The sequence below is a fragment of the Dasypus novemcinctus genome, chromosome 11 (assembly GCF_030445035.2).
Source record: "Dasypus novemcinctus isolate mDasNov1 chromosome 11, mDasNov1.1.hap2, whole genome shotgun sequence".
NCBI lineage: Eukaryota > Metazoa > Chordata > Mammalia > Cingulata > Dasypodidae > Dasypus > Dasypus novemcinctus.
In genome coordinates, this window is record NC_080683.1 from 62,677,020 (window position 1) to 62,699,281 (window position 22,262).

General features: G+C 35.4%; 1 protein-coding gene and 1 non-coding gene across 7 annotated transcripts in view; one reads left to right on the top strand and one right to left on the bottom strand.

Annotated features, from left to right (window-relative positions):
• The window catches only part of RNGTT (RNA guanylyltransferase and 5'-phosphatase), a 355,704-nt gene that overhangs the window by 299,531 nt on the left and 33,911 nt on the right, over positions 1 to 22,262 (bottom strand). For all 6 annotated transcript variants that reach the window (XM_012523691.4, XM_058307139.1, XM_071218594.1 and 3 more), the window contains 2 exons: positions 11,564 to 11,673; positions 10,318 to 10,419 (listed from right to left, as the gene is read on the bottom strand). In XM_012523691.4, the coding sequence (XP_012379145.3) occupies positions 10,318 to 10,419; positions 11,564 to 11,673 (212 nt within the window). The remainder of the gene's footprint in view (positions 1 to 10,317; positions 10,420 to 11,563; positions 11,674 to 22,262) is intronic.
• On the top strand, positions 13,222 to 13,326 carry LOC131280531 (U6 spliceosomal RNA). Its single transcript, XR_009188136.1, has one exon. It is a non-coding gene; the product is annotated as a U6 spliceosomal RNA (small nuclear RNA).

The following is a 22,262-nucleotide window of genomic DNA, read 5'->3' on the forward strand; positions in this document are numbered from 1 at the left end:
AAGGAATTTTGAAGGGACTCTCAAAAATCAAATGTTGGTTACCATGTAATAATGATTTACAAAGGAGACTTCAGCTATTAACAACAATAACTAACATTTACTGATCACTCTATTGAGCATTTTATATGGATCTCCTTTAATCACTTACTGGACAAATTCACAGGCTTATCCTTAACTCAGTGGTTGGCTATATATTTCTCAGGTTTAAGTCACTGGATTTTAAACAGGGTCTTAAGGGCAGTGGTTCCCAAATCTAGCTGGAAATCAGAATCGACTGGGGTACTTTTCAAAAATACATATTCTCAGGACCAACCCAGGCTTACTGAACTAGAATCTGTTTTGTTTTGTTGTATTTAATAAAAAAAAAATCACAGGATGTTAATGTAACTAGTGTTTGGGAATTGCTGCCCTAAGAAATTCCACAGTGACATCAGAGACCACCCCAAAATGCAACCTCACATGCCCACCCACAATGTACAAAAACCAAAACAGCACCAATTTCATCTGTTTTATTCAGTGGAGCTCCAAGTAAGATTTAGACTTGAGGAGAGAGTAAAATGAGTTCTGCTACTCTTTTTTAATCATTATACCACCAGAAAAGCAACAACTACAGTTTCAGACAAATAAACATGCACTCTTCTTTAGGCTCCCTCCCAGTTGCAAGAAATTTGGCCTGGATCCCTCAAGGTGGTTCTAGTGAAACTAGCATAAAAGACAACACAGGATCTTTAAATGCTCTAATCTAATCTACATTCTCTCTAGTGTTTTTTGGTTATCACTACAGGAATGTTGCTAGACATTCAGTAAGTCCCCAAATTAGTCAACCATATAATAAGGAAGTTTGGGAAAAACTACCTTAAGCCTAACTTTAGGAGCCCAAGTACTAGAATAGAGAACAATGGAGGAAAAAAAAGCTGGAAGAGAGAAGATGAGAGTTCTACTGCTGATTTTACCACTCTCTACTTGTATGATTAATGTGAAGTAAATATTTAACTTTTCAGAATTCTGGCCTCTCAGGCACCTCCAAAAAAATTCTAAGTCCCCTTAGAAGAGTTCAAAAATTAAAAATACTTTCCAGGTATAAATTTATTAACTGGTAAGCTCTAAATATTAGATATGTTGTGGTTTTAATTAATTTATTAGTAAATTAACAAAACAGGAAACAAATTCTTATTTGTCAATATCCACCTACTCTAAAGTTTTTTGTTACATATCATAAGGAGCTATTTGTAGTCCAAAGAAAAATAGAGCCAAATAAAAAATTTTATTTCTTCTGAACTCTTTCCTCAAACGGAGCTGAAAAATAGCTAAACAAATCTAAATGAAAGTAGTATACACATCACTTAATTGATCATAATTTGATTTATACATTCTGTTCCTAGAGCATAAAAAACAGTTGGTTTTATATTTCTAGTTCACTGAATATTATTCAAGAGACATCAAAGTTCTTTAATATTCCTCTCAATATGAAAGATTTATCTTATCTAGCATCTCATTACCTTTTTCCACTATTCCTATCTGAACAATGAGCTCTGGTCATTAGAATAAACATCTGCTACAAACATTATTAATGAGATACATATCAAGCGATCCAAGCAGGCTACTAACCACCTAGGGTAATTTCACTGTTCTGTAAAAAAACCCGTTTAAGCAACCAATATAGAAGCTACCTGAACATATTAATAATTAGTTTACTTATACAATAGCTTTTTCTGCAACATAAATATTTCTAATCACTATGTACATTTTTCAGGACACATATAGCATAAACATACATTCAGCACCTTGTTAAAACAAAGACATGAAACACACTTTTTATAAGAAAAATGACCTAATTTGCTTTTTTAATTTATACTTTAGTGAATTACGTACATAAAAAAATCTTTCAACAAAATTAGTTAATTGTAAATTAACAATAATTAACAATTAATGGAGGAAAAAACTTATTTTAACCCTTAAGATTCAATGCAGATTTTAAAACAAAAATATATGCATAGGGGAGCAGATGTAGTTCAAGTGTTTGAGTGCCCGCTTCCCATGTACAAGGTTAAATCCAGTACCTCCTAAAATAAATTTTAAAATGTATATCATTTTTTATATTAAACTATTGTTTTCCTACCTTAAATTTTTATACTCTCTTATAAAGAAAGAAACAACACTTGAAATATAAAAATTGTTTAAGGAGAATGTATTAAATCCTGGGTTGGCAAACTTGGCCCATGGACCAAATTTATAATAGCCATCCTAGAAAACATAAAGTGGTATCTCATTGAAGTTTGTTTCTTTTTGCTAATTAATTTTTCATTATAATCAAATTATTTTAATTGATTCTGAAATAAAAGAATAGGAAATCCATGCATTAAATTTTAGATTTTTTTCTTTCATTCCTATGTCAATTCTAAATTAGGGTATTGTGACATGTAATTTCTTCTTGCTTTCAGACAGTTTATTTTTGGTGAAATGATGAAAGTTTTGCAAAATGTTGACATGATGCTAGAATTTTTTTCTGTAGAAATATTTGACTTGTGCTTTATGATAAACAATTTTGTAAATGTTTCCTTCCACCACACACACAAATTATTCAGTGGAGACATGTTACTGTCTATGATATAATTAAATTCCAAATGTTCAGAGACATTTTCGTATTTTCTTCATGTTCTCTGAATGATAAGGTACTTTGGAAAATGTGAGACAGTCTTCTAAGCTCACTGAAGTTTATATTTGCATTTTTCTGATGATTAATAATGTTAAGCATTAGTTTGGTGTTTACTGGCTTTTTGTATATCTTCTTTGGTGAAATGTCTATTGAAGTTCTTTGCCCATTTTTTAACTGGGTTGTTCTCTTTCTTGTCAAATCTAGGTGTTCTTTATGCACTGTGAATATGAAACCATTTTCGATATATGATTTGCAAATATTTTCTCTATTTTGTAGATTGTCTTTTCACTATCTTGATAATGTCCTTTGATACACAAAAGGTTTTAATTTTGTTTAAGTCCATCTTATCTACTTTGTCTTTTGTTGCTTGTGATTTTGGTGCTATCTCTAAGATTCTATTGCCAAATACAAGGTCCTGAAAACTTTCCTCTATATTTTCTATGATTTTTTTAGGTTTTTAGTGCTTATATTTGTTGATGGATTCTTACTTAATTTTTATAAATGGTGTGAGATAGGGGTCAACCTTCATTCTTCTGCATGTGGATATGCAGTTTTCCCAGCACCATTTGTTGAAGAGACTATTCTTTCCCCATTGAGCAGACTTGGCACCCTTGTCAAAAATTACTAGAGGGAAACGGATATGGCTCAAGCATTTGGGTTTCCGCCTACCATATGGGAGGTCCTGGTTCAGTTCTCGGTGCGTCCTGGAGGAGGCAAGGTGGCATGACTGGTAGTTGCGACAAGCTGGCACAGCAAGATGACACAACAAAGAGATAAAGAGGAAAGGCAATGACAGACACAACAAATGATGGAGCTGAAGTGGTTCAAGTGACTGAGTGCCTCTCTCCCACATGGAAGGTGCCAGGTTTGGTTCCTAGTGCCTCCTAAAGAGAAGAACAGCAGACACAGAGAGCACACAGCAAATGGACACAGAGCAGACAGTAACCACAAACAATGAAGGGGAGGGTGGAATAAATAAAATAAATCTTTTTTTTAAAAAAAGTAATTATTGGAAAGTGACATCATCACCATGGTGATATAGACATCCCATGGAAAAGTCTCCTATCAGAAACAACTAATAAAAGGACAAATCTTATATGCTTGGAGTGCTAGAGAATGATACAGACTGGTGAAGGACTCTGTAAATGCTGGATCAAAGAAAAAGAAAACAGAATACCAGAAACTAGAAGGAAATTTATATCCGAGACCTGCCAGTCTGAATCCTTCCCACTCACTTGGTCCAGTGCAGCTTAAGAATTGCAAAGAGGCAGCACAGCCCAGGGATACAGTTCATAGAGCCACTCGCAGCAGCAAATGAGAACCACATGCATAACCAGGCACAGGGACCCAAGTCCATACAGAGACAAGGCGCAACACAAGCAACTAAGAAATGCCATATACTATGTGATTATACCAAATACCAGTGATTCTACACTTTGGATGAACTGTATGCTTTACTAATATGTATCAATAAAATGGATGTTTAAAATAAATAAATAAAAAAGGAACTCACGGAAGAAAACAAACTTCTTGAAAGTTAAAAAAAAAAACAAAGAGCCCCCAGGAAAACAAAAAGAGATAGTAACAGAACTGCTGGCAAGAGGTGCACACACTCAGTCCAGTCTGATTGCTGAACCACCTAAATGCAAAATGGATCCTTACAGATTATTCCATCTGAATCTGGGGAAGTAACCAGAGGCAGAAAAGTAACACAGTGGGAAAAAAAAAAAAAAGGAAGGAGGAAGACTGAGCTGCTGTAAGGCAAGACAAATCTTAGAACTAGAAAGTGTAATGAAAAAGGGGCACTAAGTGAGAGTAAATTTAAATAAATCATAAGAGCTGGAAGAAAATTCTGCATAAAAACAAATAGAACATATTTTATTCCTCCATTCTGTGAACCCTGGATGGTGATGTCCACTCTACCTTTGTATCTAAAGGGGGCTTAGATGGATGCAATTCTCCTCCTTGCAGCTGTAGGCACTCTTGGTTCCCTAGTGTGGTGGTTGACCTCCCTGTTAAGTGATCTGGGTAAGACCAACGAACCAGAGAGTAGGAGTTGCAACTCTGCTAAGGCTCAGGGTCCAGATGGCACATGGCCAGATTCAAGTCTCCTGAGTATACACCAACCCCAACGCCAACCATAGGTTCAGTAAAAGTGACAGAAGAGGGATGTGTAGAAAGGTCACATCTGAGGCCCTCCATCACACTCAGGAAAATAAGTTACAAAGTATGGCCCACTGACAAGGCATTGAACTCCAGAGCCATCTGCCATGACTGTAAAGCCTGTGTGCCTCCATAGCCCTCAGGAGCACCAGTACCTGGGGTTGTATCTACTTTGGCTGTCTCTGGGATCCTGCTGAAGCATGTGTCAAGCGCAACCCCTCTAATGACGTCCCAACTCTTTTCTGAAGACTCTTAGCCATATAAACTCATTTGTCTTTACCATTTCCCCCTTTTATTCAAGGTCTTTTTCTAGTTGCATCACCAGTTAGTGATTGGTAGTAATCCCTTGGCGCCGGGGAGGCTCATCCTCTGGAGTCATGTCCCATGCTGGAGAGAAGGTAATGCATTTACATGCTGAGTTTGGCTGAGAGAGTGGCCACAGATCAGGATTTCCAGAGAAAGAACAGAGGACAAGAAGCTTTCTCCTGGAGGTGAAACAATTGCACATAAAAGAACAATTGTGGGGAGCAGATGTAGCTCAAGTAGTCGAGCACCTGCTTCCCATTCATGAGGTCCTGGTTTCAATCCCTGGTACCTCCTAAAAATGAAAAAACCAACTCTCAATGGGGAGCAGATATAGCACTCAGTGGTTGAGTGCCTGCTCAACCACATAAAAGGTCCTGGTTTCAACCACCAGTATCTCCTTAAAAAAACAAAAGAACAATCTTAAAAGTTGTGCCACATATCTAGGGCAAGGATCAGGTGCAGAAGAAGTGAGAAAATCTCAATAGTTAAACACAGTAAAGATCCAAAATAAGTTGGACCAAGCATCAAAGAAGAGCCTTAACACATAGCCAATGTACAATGAAACCCTAGCCAAAACTAAGAAACTGGCCTTCAGAGTTAGCACAGGAAAATAATCACATGCCCAGACTTCAGCAAAATATTACAAACCATACTAAGAAGGAGAAGATACAGCTCAGTCAAGGGAACAAATTAAAGCTTCAAGGGAGACAGAGAATTCTGAATAACTAATCAAAGGTTATTCAAACAAATCTCCTAAATCAATTCAAGGAGATGAAGGAAAATATGGATAGAAATAAACTAATGGTGGATATAACAGTAAAGGATATTAAGAAGACAATGGGTGAGCATAAAGTAGAATTTAAAAGTTTAAAAGGAAACATATCAGAATAATAGAGATGAAAGGCACAATAATAGAAATTAATAACACAGGAAACATACAACTGCAGATTTAAACAGGCAGAAGAAAGAACAAGTCACACTTACTGACTTTAAAATTTATTACAAAAATAAATAAACAAAACTTATTACAAAACTATAGTGGTCAAAACAGCATGATACTGGCACAAGGATAGACACATAGACCCATGGAACTGAACTGAGATTTCAAAAATCAAACATCATATTTGCAGCCAACAGATCCACCACAAGCAAAGACCACTCGATTGGGAAAGCACTGACTCTTCAACAAATTTGCTGGGAAAACTGGATATCCACATGCAAAAAAAGAAAAACAGACCCATCAAGGCAAAAGTGATCAACAACCTATATATAAGAGAAAGAACTTTAAAATTTATAGAAGAAAACATAGGGAAACATCTTCAGGATCTTCTGTTACACAATGTTTCTTAGACTTTACACCCAAAGCACAAGCAACAAAAGATAAATGGTACCTCATGAAAATTTAAAACTTCTATGCAACAGAGGACTTTATTGTGAAAGTAAACAACATACACAATAGGAGAAAATATTTGGAATTCACATATCTGATAAAGGTTTAATTTCCAGAATATATAAAGAAATCATTCTACTCAACATCAGAAAGACAAACCCAGGGGAACGGATGTGGCTCAAACAGTTGAGCGCACATTCCCACATAGGAGGTCATGGATTCCATTCTGGTGCCTCCTAAAGAAAAAAAAAAACCAGACAACACAGAGACAACAAGCAAGCAGACAAGGGAGCCATTGGGAGAGGCGGCGGGGGGTGGGATTTATTTTTAAAAAAGATAAACCCATTAATAATGGACAAAAGACTTGAATAGTCCTTCCTCTGAAGAAGATATCAAATGGCCAATCACATGAAATGCATCAACATCACTAGCCATTAGGAAAATGTAAACCAAAACCACAATGAGATGCCATTTCACACTATCACACTTTAATAGTAATTTAAAAAAACAAAATTATAAGTGTTGGAGATGATATGGAAAAATAGGAACACTTATTCACTGCTGGTGGGAATGTAAAACAGAGTGGCTGCTGTGGAAGACAGTTTGGCACTTCCTCAGAAAGCTAAGTATAGAATTAGTATATGATCCAGCAATCTTCTAAGGATATACCCCAAAGAATAAAAAGTAGGTACTTGGACAGATATTTGTACACCAATGTTCATAGTAGAATTAATCACAATTGTCAAAAAAATGGAAGCAACTTAAGTGTCCAGCAACCAATGAATGGATAAACAAAATGTGGTCTATGCACACACAGTGGAATAGTATTCAGTCTTACGTCTTACAAAGGAATGATATTCTAATATCTGCAATTACATGGATGAATCTTAAAGACATTATATTGAGTGAAATAAATAAGCAAGATACAAAAGGACAAGTATTGTGTGATCTCACTAATACAAAATAATCAGAATAAGCAAACTCAAAGTCAGCATTATAGAGTTGGTAGGGAATACAGGGTTAATGCTTATAATGTACAGAATTTCTCTTTGGAATGATGGAAAAGTTTTAGTAATAGATGGCAGTGATAGCACAACATTTTGAACATAATTAACAACATTGAACTATATATATGAATGTGGTTAAAGAAAAATTTTAGGTTGTATATATGTTCCTAGAATATAAATTTTTAAACAAACCAATAGAACTGTACAACACAGTGAATCCTAAGTTATGGACTATAGTTAATAGTACAATTATAAAAAATGTACATTCATCAATTGCACAAATGTATCACACCAAAACGAGGTGTTAATAGGGTGCTGTATGAGAACCCTGTATTTTATACATCATTTTTCTGTAAATCCACAATTTCTCTAATTAAGAACAGCAATAATAATAATATGAACATATATATGACATGCTTGTTATCCAACTATTTCGATTTAGTATACCAAGCTAAAATATTAAAAACAATAACCGACATATAACCAAAAGAAAAAGGCCAATACCAAAATGATGGTGGTAGTTATCTCTAGGTGACAAACTAATGTTATTTTTATTTTCTTCTTTATTATTAACGTTATTTCTGAACTCTGCTCAATGAACCTGTCTTACCTACAAAATACTAAAAAAAAAAACTAGAAAGACTAAGTTGAGAGGAAAGATTATTCCTAATATGGAAGACAATTCTGAAAGGAAAGAAAATGTCTTGATGTAGTTCCACATAATAAAACCCAAACATAATAAGTACTTAAATATACTAGAAAATACACATTGAAATATTATCATTATATTTACCTAATATTGAAATCAAGATGGTACCTGCCCCTCTTCAGGTCCCATATATATCTTTTAAGGTCACCATAAGTTAAACGCGGATGAAGATATCATGACACATAGGATAGTCTTGATACTTTGATATTCAGAAGCAAAATACAAAAAGTGTTAGCAGGGAAGCGGATTTGGCTCACTGGATAAAGCATCTGCCTACCACATGGGAGGTCCAAGCTTCAAACTCCGGGCCTCCTGACCTGTGTGGTGAAATTGGACCACATGCAATGCTGATGCAATGCAAGGAGTGCCATGCCATACAGAGGTGTCCCCCGCATAGGGGAGCCCCCTGCGCAAGGAGTGTGCCCCATAAGGAGAGCTGCCCCATGCGAAAAAAACGCAGCTTGCCCAGGAACGGTGCCGCACACACAGAGAGCTGACAGAGCGAAAAAAGAGACACAGATTTCCGATGCTGCTGACAAGAATACAAGCAGACAAAGAACACACACCAAATGGACACAGAGAGCAGACAACTGGGGGGGTGGTGGGGGAAGGGGAGAGAAATAAATTAAAAATAAATCTTAAAAAAAAAAAGGGTTAGCAAAGGAATAGAGAAAAAAAAACTATTCGAAGGAATAAAAATTAGAATGAATCAAGAAGAGGTGACCGTTTAGATTAAAAGCTGACAATACACCTGTTAATTTTAGAATTGCCCCACAATTTTTAAAGATAATGTAGTGGGCAGCTGGCATCTCAAAACCATTTTATCAAGCAATATATGATTATATATTTATGTCAAACTAACAGTACTACGAAACACAAACTTTAGCAGAATGACAAAAACTGTACTATATAGCAAAGAATACCAGCATAACAAAAAGTATACAATGCTGAAACATGGTTTTTTTTGTTCTTTCGCAGTGACCAAGTGTATTAATTTCTCAATAATAAATTTACCTTTCAGACATGTAAATATTATATTTGTTAAAACCCAGAAGATTCAAATCTCATATTGAAAAGCAGGTCACAATATTATAGCTAAGCTGTAAGGAAGACCCTGGTGATGACTAGGAAATCTGCCACAGTTCACTTTTTTTTTTTTTTCATTTTTTAAAAAAATTATTGAAGTATATCATACATACATGAACATATATTAACAATAGGTGTATCGTAAAAGTTATGAACTTACAAAATAGACATGCATAATATACAGGGATTCCATACATCACCCTACCACCAATACCTTGCATTGTTGTGAAACATTTGTTACAAATTATTAAAGAATATCATCAAAATATTACTACTGGGTGGCGGACTTGGCCCAGTGGTTAGGGCGTCCGTCTACTACAAGGGAGGTCCGCGGTTCAAACCCGGGGCCTCTTTGACCCGTGTGGAGCTGGCCCATGTGCAGTGCTGATGCGCGCAAGGAGTGCCCTGCCATGCAGGGGTGTCCCCACGTAGGGGAGTCCCACGCGCAAGGAGTGCGCCCAGTAAGGAGAGCCGCCCAGCGTGAAAGAAAGTGCAGCCTGCCCAGGAATGGTGCCGCACACATGGGGAGCTGACACAAGATGACGCAATAAAAAGAAACATAGATTCCTGTGCCGCTGACAACAACAGAAGCGGACAAAGAAATCGCAGCAAATAGATACAGAGAACAGACAACCGGGGTGGGGAGTGGGATGGGGGGGAGGGGAGAGAAATAAATAAATCTCTTTTTTTTTTTTTTAAATATTACTACTAACTATAGTATATATCTTACATTTGATACATTTCCCCCAAACCACCCTATTATTATTATTTAAAATATGTTTTTATTACAGAAGTTGTAAACTTATAAAACAATCATGCACAAGTGTCGATTCCCATACAACACCCCGTCACCAACACACCATATTGTGGTGGACCATTTGCTGCTCAGTTTAGAAATACATACTCCCAATAGTGCAAACCTTAACAACAAAGCAATATTCTTCAAGCACTTGAAGAATATTAGGCTTATTTGAATAATTTTTTTAGAAGTCTAACTTACCGAGTACCATCTGCTTTCCAGCTTACTTTATATGGCTTCTGCTCTAAAAGTTTAATATTTTGCTTGTCCATGGAAACAGGCTGCGCTCCAGGGAATCCAGACCTTAAAAGAATAACATTTTATTACTATCATAGCTGGTATTCATACAAAGCAATACACATTTTAACCCACTCTCATATTGTGTCACACGTTTATCACAAAATTCTTGCTATAATGAAATTAATATAAATTGGAATAATGTCAGCTTTTACACAAATGCTAACAAAGGTTATCATTTTGACATTTTAGAATATATGGCTAACAAGGTTCTAAATTTACAGTGCTATACTATAATTATTAGTCTAATTTTTAACTATATATGCTCTAAAGAGTTAAAGTAGGTACATTTATAAGTCTTTCACTTCAGGAAGAAGTTTAAACCTTAGTTATTACTTTACATTATTTTAGACCCCACATTTCTCTGTCAAGATACTGCCAAGTTGGTATAACTCTGAAGTGTTAGCAAATTCATGCTCAAAAGATGCCAACAAGTGACAAAATGGAAGAAATGTAGGTCAAGATTAAGGTACACTAGAAAGTGTTGAACACAATGTTAAAACCAATTATTATTTCCTCATCATTTTCATCTTTTAGTTAAAATTCTTTCTAGTTGATTTAATTGACCTCTATGTATGAGTCACAAGAATTCTTTATATTTGGAATTAAATTAGTAATTTTTAACAATTAATTCTGTTTCATCATGTTCAATTTTCTGCCACACAAAGCAAAAATCAGCCAAAAAATGACCACAAAGACTCAAGGGATACAGATAAGACCAGTGAACTCTCCCCTCTGTCATCCCCCATGAAATGTCTAATAAATATTTTCAAGTTATGTCAGGACAGCAGAAAATATTTAAAGCTGATTCTCCCAGGCTTCTGAGTACCGAAAAACTGGAAAATGAAGCAAATTCAAGTTTCACCTCTTCTCCATTAATAAACTAGGACTAGCCAAATAGTCATCAGCAGCAATAGAATTAAACAAATACTACACAGTGACAAAAGAAACTTTTTATTCCTTAAGGAATTGTCTGCTGCACTTCTTGTCTTGAAAAAAAATCTAGTAAGCTCTTGCTTAACATGTTTTTAAGCAATCAATGTAAACACACAAATTTTAAGGAGCAAACAAGCTATGCCAATATCTGTATTAATGTTAAGAGTGGTAAAGTAAGAATAAACTGTTTTTAAAATATTAAAATCTTTATTACCCTTCCCAGCCACAGAATTGATGACACTTCTGCTGTACCTCTCCTAACTTCGGTTGAGTTGTTACTTGAGTTACTCCTTTAACAGTTAGACCTTCCAAGAAAATAGCACCCTTAAAATAAAAGGAAAAGAAAAATATTTTATTAAGTTTAAATCCATTTGTCAAGAAAAGACTGAGAGGGATTTTTTAACAAATCTGAAGAAATAGAAAGAGTCTACTCCACAAAACTCCATAAACTCCTCTGGGATTGTACACTCATTTTCCTTAATCCGTTATGGGATTGTCAATGCATATATACAGAGCCCAGTGTGTCAAAGTATGCTCTCTGTGGTGGGCACACCTAATTATTTATCTATCATTTACTGAGAGCCAGGCATTTTACACACATTCTCTCTAACCCTTACAAACTCAGCAAAGTAGATTGAATTGTATTTATTTCACAGATGAGTATCTGTTGTAGATATAGAATACAAGCCTAGGCACAAACTAATTATGTCATTGTCCAAGGAGTCTCATCTGGGGAGGAGAAGGGGTATTTCTATTTGTCAGATGTGGATTTTTAAGGGAACAAACACCCAAAATCCATATTGTTGTAAACTAGAATAAGAGGATAACAATAAGCAAAGTGGCTAAGCCACAGTCATTGGACATATCAACACAAAAACAAAGTATTACTCATCACTGAATTTTTTTTTTTTTTAAGGTACCAGAGCCAGGGATTGAACCCAAGACCTCATATGTGGGAAACTGATGCTCAACCAGAGTCATATCCGCTTCTCTGAGCTGGCTTTTTCCTTTGTTTGCTTATTGTTTGTTTGTTTTTTTGTTTTTAGGAGGCACCAGGGACCAAACACAGGACGTCCCATATGGGAAGCAGGTGTCAACTGCTTTAGCCACATCCACTCCCCATCACTGAATTTTTATTCTAAATTCTTTAATTCAGAACTACATAAAGTATCTTAGTTTACTTCATAGCAAGTATATTTTTTTAAAAATCATAGAGAAGTGAGCAAATGGAGAATTTATATATCAAACAGAGAACACTCTAGGAAATTTTAAAGACTAAAGAATTGAATAGATTTATGCCAAATGTACACTCAGACCTGTAAGATAGCTGGGCATTGGTCTCAAGAAAAATCTATAAAACAACTCTAGCTGTTAATATAATTAGGGGAAAAAACATATAGTCTATAAGCTGCAATGAACAACCTTCTGCCAAAAACTTAGCAACTTAAACTACTTCAGAAAGGGAAAAAAATACATAATATTTCACCCAATAGGTCCCTGTCAAACTTAGAAGAATCCTGAATCCTTCCAGCAGACACTGTTCCTACTTTTGCTCCTAATTCTCAATCACTTTTGTAGTTTCTTTTCCTTAAATAAGAATATTTTGGGTATTTTTTAAGGCAAAGGATCAAAGAAAATTATCTCTCTCCTATTATACCATAACTTCTCTTTACGAGCCAATGAAATTTCTGTTTTAGAATCATTTCTACTATAAAATATATTAACTAAGAAAAGAAAGAAAAAAGGCATTATTAAAAGAATGCTCAGTAAGGTGGATGACATGATTTTTAAAAATATTTAGAAAATACTCAGATGATTTCAATATCCTTATAAAATTATATCTTGTATATTCTAATTATCAAAAAGAAAACAGTGCTCACTTAGGCAGTACATATACTAAAATTGTTACAATACAGAGATATTAAATGTCCCCTACAGAGGAATGACATGAAAATTCAAGAAGCATTCCACAGGGCTCCATCCCCCCACAAAAGCTCTAAACAACCAGCAAGAACTAGAAGAAACATTTTTCTCAAAGATCCAGAAAACAGTTAAAGGACTCCAGTAAATGGTGAGTGCTGAACCAAGAAAAAAGGTTATTTAACAGGCAGAAGATCTTGTGACACCCTGGTTGGCACTTTCCCCAGTTCTCACCAACTCATGAGAACTAATCCACACTTTCAGTATGGATCCCTGGTTTCCAGAGGGAGCAGAGTCATTCTCGTGCATATACTGCTGGCCCAATCTGTCTGGTGGTAGCCTTCAATGAAGGACTCACTATCCTACACTTGACCTGTGTGTAAAAGATAGTTCACAGAGCTCTTCTACAGAATGCTGTGGGAGAACAGTCTAGTGGCTGCCTGAGGTAAAGGATTGCTGCTGGAGAACACACAATGTAGTCCAGGACAATGAGGACAGTGTTTGCTAGGGAAAGGTGGCATTCATATCCGGGTAAATGGAGGAATTCCTAGGGTCAAACACACATGCACAAGACCAGAAACCTAGGAAGAAAGGACCGGTGAGATCCCTATGCTTTGGCCTTGATCTATATTCTCTGAACTCACTGCATGAATAAGCTCTGAAGGAGAGTACTCATGCAAGTCAATCTGCAAAGACTGTAAAAGTGCTGTCTTTTTTACCTTTTTTTTGTTTTTTTGGTTAGCTCCTGGCATTCAAAGAGAGCTTTGTCATAACAAAGGCTGGATACAAGCTTAAGGAACAGATTACCTCGGAGTATAAATACCAGTGGTACATATTAAAATATCAAATGTCCAGGTTTCAACAAATAAACAGGAAGCAATGGTCCAAAGAAGGAATGAGGAGGATCAGACCTGAGATGTTCCAGACAAAAGCTTATTTTAAAATGGTCCTAACTATACTCAAAGAGCTAAAGGAAAACATGGACAAAGAACTAAAGGAAATCAAGAACATAGTAGATGAGCAAAGAGTTATCAACGGAGAGACAGAAATTATGAAAAGGAACCAGAAAGAGCAGAAGACCACAGTAACAGAAATTTAAAATTCCCTAGAGGGGTTCAACAGTAGTTTGCAGCTGGCAGAACACAGAATCAGTGAACTTGAAGATAGCACAAATGGATTCATTCAGTCTGCAGAACCTATAGGATCAATATAGGCATTGTAGGAGTCCCAGAAAAAGGAGAAAAGGGAGCAGAGAGAATAGTCAAAGAAATAATAATGGATGAAAACTTCCCAATTTTAACAAAGACATGAATATAATCCAAGATACTCAATGAACCCAAAGAGCCCCCATACCACACCATGTTATTTATAGTCAGACTGTCAAATACAAAGGAAAAAGAAATAATTCTGAAAGCTACAATAGAGAAGCAATGTATCACACACCAGAAAGCTTCACTAAGATTAAGTGCCAATTTCTCATTGGAAATCATGGAGTTAAGAAAGTAGTGTGAAAACATTTTTAATGTGCTGAAAGCAAAAAATTGCCAGCCAACAATCTGCGAACCTGTCTTTCAAAAATAAGGAATGGATTAAGACATTCCCAGATAAACAAAAGTGGGATTTCATTACCACTATACCAGCACTACTAGAAATGCTAATGGGAGTTCTGCAGGTTGAAAGGAAAAAATATTAGACAACTGAAAACAGAAGAAGAAATAAAAGCTCTTATAAAGATAATGACATGGGTAAATATAAATATCAGTACTGTTGGGTTTTTTATTTTTAACTCCACTTTTTACTTCCCAAGGAATCTAAAAGGCAAATGCATAAAATGCAATGATAAATCAGTAGTATGGGACTCATAACATAAAATATGTAACTTATGACAAGAACTACATAAAGATGGGAAGTCAGAGGGATATAGGAACAAAGCTTAATAGACTACTCAAGTTAAAATGATATCAAAGCTAATGAGATTGTTACAGATTTAGGATGTTAAATTTAAGCCCCATGGTAACCACAAAGAAAATGTTGGAAAATACATAAACTCATAGAGACAGAAATTAGAGTACAGGGTATCAAGGGTAGGGGGGCAGGGGCCGTGCGTGTTAGTGCAAATTGAGTATAGAATTTCCATTTGGGGTAAAGGGAAAGTTCTAGTAATGGATGGTAATGAGGATACTGCAACATTGTGAATATGACTAATACCACTGAATGGTATGCTTGGGAGGGTTGGGATAGGAAGATATATGTTGCATACATGTTTCCACAATAAAAAAAAAAAGCTAAAGAGAGAATGACAATGAAATGCAATACATGGTACTAGATAGGATCTAGCAAGGAAGGAGAAAAGACTCAAAGGACTTATTGGGACTTAAGGAGAAATTGAAATATAGACTGTAAGCTTTATATCAATGTTAAATTGCTTAACTTGATAACTACACTTAGGGTGATTACATAAGTGAATAACCTTATTTACAGGAAATGTACATGTACAGGAAATGTATTATGTGTTCAAATATTAAGATATATGCAACCTGTTCTCAAATGTTCAGAAAATGGATGGATGGATAGATAGATGGATGGATGAACAGACCAGAAGGAGGGAAGAGGAAAGGAGAGAGGCAGGTAAAAATGTTAAAACTGATGGATTTGGGAATTTGGGGGAGCAGGGAGGGTGTTCTCTGTATGCAGTTCACATTAGTTTTCAACTGTCCTGTAACTTTGAAATTATTTCAAACTAAAAAAGTTAAAAAAAAAAAAAAAAGAGAGAGAGAGAGAGAGAAAAGAAAGTATCCAGAGTTCAACATTCAGCACCTTCACTTTGAAGGTGTTAATAAACAGATTTTTCAAGTTTTATATGAAAAAGGTAGCTAGCTATATAGCATCACTAATAAGTATATTTTCAGCAAAGTTAAGAAATTAATGATCATTTCAATTAGGAAGTGGTCAAAAAAAAGCAAAGGCCTATTAGCCTAAGTTAATCCAAACATTACTTATTTTTTAACAAATAATAACAACTTATAGGAAAAATTTAACCAAATGCTGACCCACAATATTACTATAGAAATATTTTTAACAAGACTAAACAGTTGAACAAGCTGAATATCATTTGATTTAACAAAGCCACTAAATATTGAGTATCAATATAGGCTTAACTAATATTGACTTTGTTTATGAAAGATTAATCCAACTAGCTAATAAATGTTTGTCATCCATCTATTTTTCTTCTTTGTCTTTTCTATAATTTGTCTTTTTTTTACCTTTTCAGTTTCTTCTATTTTCTTCTGCAATATATATTAAGTAAAAAGAAACAGAAATAAGCCCAATAAAACAACAAGGATGATGTACCAAAACACAAATAATATTTAGTAACTTTAGGGCAGCTTAGTTTGCTATTTACAGTCATTACAATAATTTCCTCTGATAAAATGGCATTTATATATTACTTCAAAAATACACAAAAATAATTCTAAGAAAAACCATTAATTCTAAATATAAATAGCAATTTCTTAAGTCTGGAACTATTTTCAAACATAATATAATCGAGCTTTAAAGTCCCTGATAACTAATTTTACTTTACAACAAATTATTCCAGTTTGCAAGAATAAAGCAAAATCAAAATTGAAAAGAAGATAATGTATATGCTTTAAATGGAAGACTATGGGTACTTCACACAAAAATCCACAAGTCTTAAAATGAAAATTTGCATGGCTACCACAAACAGGACAAAAAGTAAAATGATCTGTTAAAGGTAAACATTAAAGAAATTATTGCTTAAGATTGCAGCAATTTATAAGTAAGAGAGTTGAATGTGTGTATAGGGAGAGACTGTACAAGTATGGATGTGTAATGGCCATATTCTAGTATGGAAGAAAATGCATCAGTAGTTTTTGTCAAAAAAGTGATGCCAGACATCAATTCACAGAAACAAGCAATATACCTGTAAGTCATATTCACCCAACTCAGTAATAGCATGTGCTCAAAAGATGAATAAAGAAAGTATCTTAGCAATGTCAGAGGCCAAGCACAGGATATGTACTACTGTTATAAACCCAAAGAAAATTATCAGAATTTACAAGAAATCCATTACTTGAAATCGTGACTATGCCTGGGAAAGGAGACACAAGTCAAAATAACTTCACTTTGTCAAGAGATGAGAGCTACAATTAATTAATCACTCTTATACTGTCTCTGCTAACTATCTTCCACTTCAGAGAAAAAGAAAAAGAAAAAAAGGGGGAGGGAGAGCAGCTGTAGCTCAGTGGTTGAGTGCCTGCTTCCCACATACAAGGTCCTAGGTTCAATCATCAATACCTCCTTAAAAAAAAAAGAAAAAGATAAAGTAAAAACAGCTTTCCCAACTAAGAAATTGCCAATTACTTTTATTTATGCTTCTCATCCATGTCAACAAGTACCACCACCCAAAATGCCAGTCTCCAGTCACCTTTTCTCTTTAAGGCATTGTTATCCACCTCCTTGGTTCATTCTAATCACTAATCACCTTCCCAAAGAATTCCAATATAGATTCTAGAAACCTTTTATCATAAATTATCTTCCCTTTAACCTCAATCTTTTCCTTGAACACCTTAAACCTTCTGTCTTAACTAAAAGCTAGCTCTTCCCCAGCAGATCACTTCTCTCTTAGGTGAAAGCATTCACCATTACCCAAATCCTTACAAGGTAGTCAAGAACAGTGTAAACCATTCTCCTACATCTTCACTGCTTTCCTAACCTCTTTCAAAAGACTTTCTTCTATAAAGCCATACCATTCAGCAGTATAGCTATGGTAGAGAAGAGATCCATAGTAGGGGCACAAGTCTCTTTAAGATCTGCCCTCCAAACTACAAAGACATGACATTACAAGATAACATCTCCCTCCAGCCAAGTTGATGGGAATACAAGTGAACTACTAACAATCTAAACCCAGATTCTCTTTCCTGGAAATTTGATATTGGGATTAAGAAACTAGTATTTAGTCTCTATTGGTGGCTAAAATTATAACATATAAGCTGAGAAGCGGTAGGACAGTTACAAACCTCCAAGTAAACAAGAAATCATAAAGAACCAGTTTCAGGGGACAGAGACAATAGTAAGTATGCCACGAATAAAGATAGAGACAGAAATAAAAGGGAGAGAGAAATAAAGAAGAAAAAGCAGAAACTAGATTCTAGGCAGTTTTCCAGGTCTAGGTTCAAGTTCATTCCTGAAATCTAGCAATCTTCCTATCCTTGAGTTCCACCCATTTCCTCTTATAATAAATTCCCCTTTTTATTTTAGGTTGTTCGAGTTTCTATTACTTGCAACAAAAGAGAGTCTAAACAAATATAAAGCTTTATCTTTCTGGTACTGACAGTCATTTTCCACATTCATCAAAAGCAGTCAATAGGGAAGCAAATGTGGCACAAACAATTGAGCTTCCACCTACCATGAGAGGTCCTGGGTTCAGTTCCCGGTGCCTCCTGGAGAAGACAGGCAAAATAATAAGATGGCGCAAACAGCAGGTGTGGCAAGCTGATGTAACAAAAGGACACAACAAAGAGGAAAGACAATGACAGACAGAACAAACCAGGGAGCTGAGGTGGCTAAAGCGACTGAGAATCTCTCTTCCACATGGGAGGTCCCAGGCTCTGTTCCCAGTGCCTCCTAAAGAGAAGACGAGCAAACAGAACACACAACAAATGGACACAGTGAACACAAACAACGGCAGGGGAGGGAATAAGTAAATAAAACGAAACAAAAGAAAAAAAAAAGCAGTCACTATTTCTCACCAAGCTAACGTCTACCATTATATTGGTAACATCAGCATCCATGGAGCTAAACTGATATATCAGGCTTCACAGTCCAGTAAGTTCATTTTCAATGTTCCTCATCTCTACTCAACTTGAGAAATGGGCTCCCATGGCTACATCACTGTCCCAGTCTCCTTTACCTTTTGATAACCTCAATTCAACAAACTTTGAGTGCTCACAACATTCCAAAGCCAACATGCCCATTTGATCTCTTTCATTAGATAATTCAAATCTTTTACTGTCACTATGTCTACCAACTCTTCAATGTCACCCAGACTGACAATCTCATCACTCCTTACTTTTCACAGTCTAACAGACCTCCATCCTGACCTTACTTCCTATTCAGCTTAGATCCTATAGTTGAACACTCCAATTATTCTTCCCCTTACCTTTTTGTCCTTCCATCATACCCATGCTAAACATCCCAACTCTGTAACATCTCTACTCCCAAACATAGGCACTGAAGCTTATGAAGCAACTTAGATTCAGTTGCATCCTCAGTGCTGAGTGAGTCCTTTCTCTTGTTGAAGACTTAGTTCTCTATCTGCTCTTGACCTTCATTTTGCATGCAGAAAAGAGTTGATGTAATAAATCTGATTGTAAGATTGGCCTCTGAATGGCATTTGAGTCTTAGAGTGTTCTCAGTCAACTGATAAGGGTGATTCACTGGTCTAGAGTGTTTCTGCAAATAATACAGTTTATGCTAAACACCTGATTTCCTTCTGGGATTCTAGAATTTTGGTATTTGGTAAGTAAATGGTGCCCACTTAACCAGCTCAGTCCTTTGGCACTAAGACTCTAATGAATTTCCCTGGGCAAAAAAATTGCATACATGTTACTGCATTTTCAGGAGGAAAAATGAGAGCTGTGTGACCCCTTATAGGAAAGAGAGACCAGAAGGAAGCTTGCACATTAATTTCTCCAGACTCCACCTGAACTTGTTCCCTTAGGATTCACCTGTGTATAAGTTTCAGGTGTGAACAGAATCATATGTTGAGTCTTGAGCCCTTCTGGCAAATCTCCAAAAGGAGGGGTGGTCTTGGGGACCTTGACACAACTTTGACTCCACTTTCTTACTACTCTCTAAGCTTTTTAAAATCACTAGTCTTCACACCCCTCTTGAACCTCAGAAGAGATTCCTCAAAAGAACACTTTCTACCCTTATTATACTTGTCGTCTCTGGGATATTTCATATTGTTACAATTACTTATATGTAACACTAAACTATTTTTCATATATTATAGTTCTCTGTCCTTTTGGGCTATATCCTGGGATGGAGATTAATTAGATGACCCAGCTTGATCACTTCCCTACAGCTAATTTAATTCTACTATTTTGCCTACCCACTTAGTTTTATCTTGTTTTTGAATCTTGATTATCATTTCCAGAATCTCTAATTGGTTCTTTTCCTTAATGGCCTGCTATTGTTTTTATGGAATGATATCACTTTAATCTTCTTAAAGAAAGTTCTGTTTGCTATATTAACTGTTTTCCCTGGTGTCAGTTAAAAAGAATGAGGTAACACTATACATATAAAGAAAAGACATCAGAGTGAAGAAAAAAAAACAGGCGTCAAAAAAATACATTAACTTTTTTTTTAAACGGGGGGGAGCTGGGTTGGTGAGAAGTAGGGTCAAAACTGAATATATGTGTGTAAATACACAGAAAAATTAATACCTAGAAGGATAATCAAAAAGTAAAGAGCAGTTGGAGTGAAAAGAGGTAACTTTACTTTTTATTCTAGATACTCTTAGATGTTTCCAATTTTATTTTAAAGAAACATGGATCCTTTTGTCATTTGTGTTCATTTTTAAGTTAAATAGATGAGTGAAACTGGGAGAAATAATTTTTAAGACAAACATACCAGTAGTATGAAAACTGAAGGATAAGTTATTTATTTCTTTGGTTTTAAAATTTCTTTAATGTGATATTACTTTTACAAGTAAAAAACATATTTAACAATTTTAGTATATACTAATTATGTTTTTTAAAAAGAGGGAAAACTACCATAATGCTACATAAGGATTTAGAATTTATTCTTTCATAACACTGCCTTTGGGGTTATAAACACAAATACTCTCAAATAGCACTATCTCCTCAATATGTCAGCTAGAAATCAAACCTAATTGATTTCTCCAAAAAGGGGAGAAGAGAGGATTTCTGTTTTTGGCAACAGCAGACTAGCCAGTTAGACCAGTTTTGCAGCCATGAGAAAAAGATGGAGAAAATGTTTAGATGCACTTGTTTGAAGGTGCTGAAAATGAGAAAAGAAGTAAGGACTTGGAAGAACTGAGAAAGAAGGGAAGCCCAGAGAAATGATCTAGGCATCCAGAACAGCTTTTCCCTTCTAGAATTTTCTTTGCAAGGTATTGTTTCAAAAATGGTAGCTGGGCAAACAAATCCCACTAAAGGTCCAGTGGACTTCCCTCCTCCACTGTTAAAAGAAGCAAGTTTTGTCTTCGTTTGCATGCTCTAATACAAGTGAAATAAAATCTTTAACACCTGCTTATCTAAAAACAAAAATTACTGGGTGATACATTGGAGCCCTATATGATGTTACGCATATTTATTTTGTAAGTTCACAACTTTTACTATATACTTATTGTTTATGTATTTTCATGTATGAATAATGTACTTCGATAAATTGTTTTTAAAATGAAAAAAAAAGGTAGCTGGGAGGCTAAGAAGCTGAACAGAGCTTTCAACAATTTCACAGGACTGGGGAAATTAAAACTCATGTTCCAGATCACCAAAGAAGCAGAGTCCTAATTTAACATGCCAACCTTTTAGGTTAGGATCCGCAAAAAGATCACAACCTAGGAGGAAGCGTGAACCAAAAACAGACTAGTGAGAAAAAACTAAAACCCAGCTTTCAAACAGTTTGATCTCTGAATGAACTGAGATGATCTGCTCTTATGCTGTCTCAGAAACAAAAAAGTATATCCTCTCTGAAGAAAGATAACATGATGCAGAGCTTCAAATTATTTCCACAATTTTTCATGTATAATGTCTAGTATTTAACCAGAAATAACCAGTTATACAAAAAACTACAACTGACTAGAAATCAAAATGACATGAGAAGAAGAAAAATGATCACAGGAGATCCACATATTAGAATTATCTAAAATAGGCTTTAACTAGGATTAGTATGTTCAAAACTTAAATGACAAGCTGAATTACAGCAGAGAACTGAGAAATATA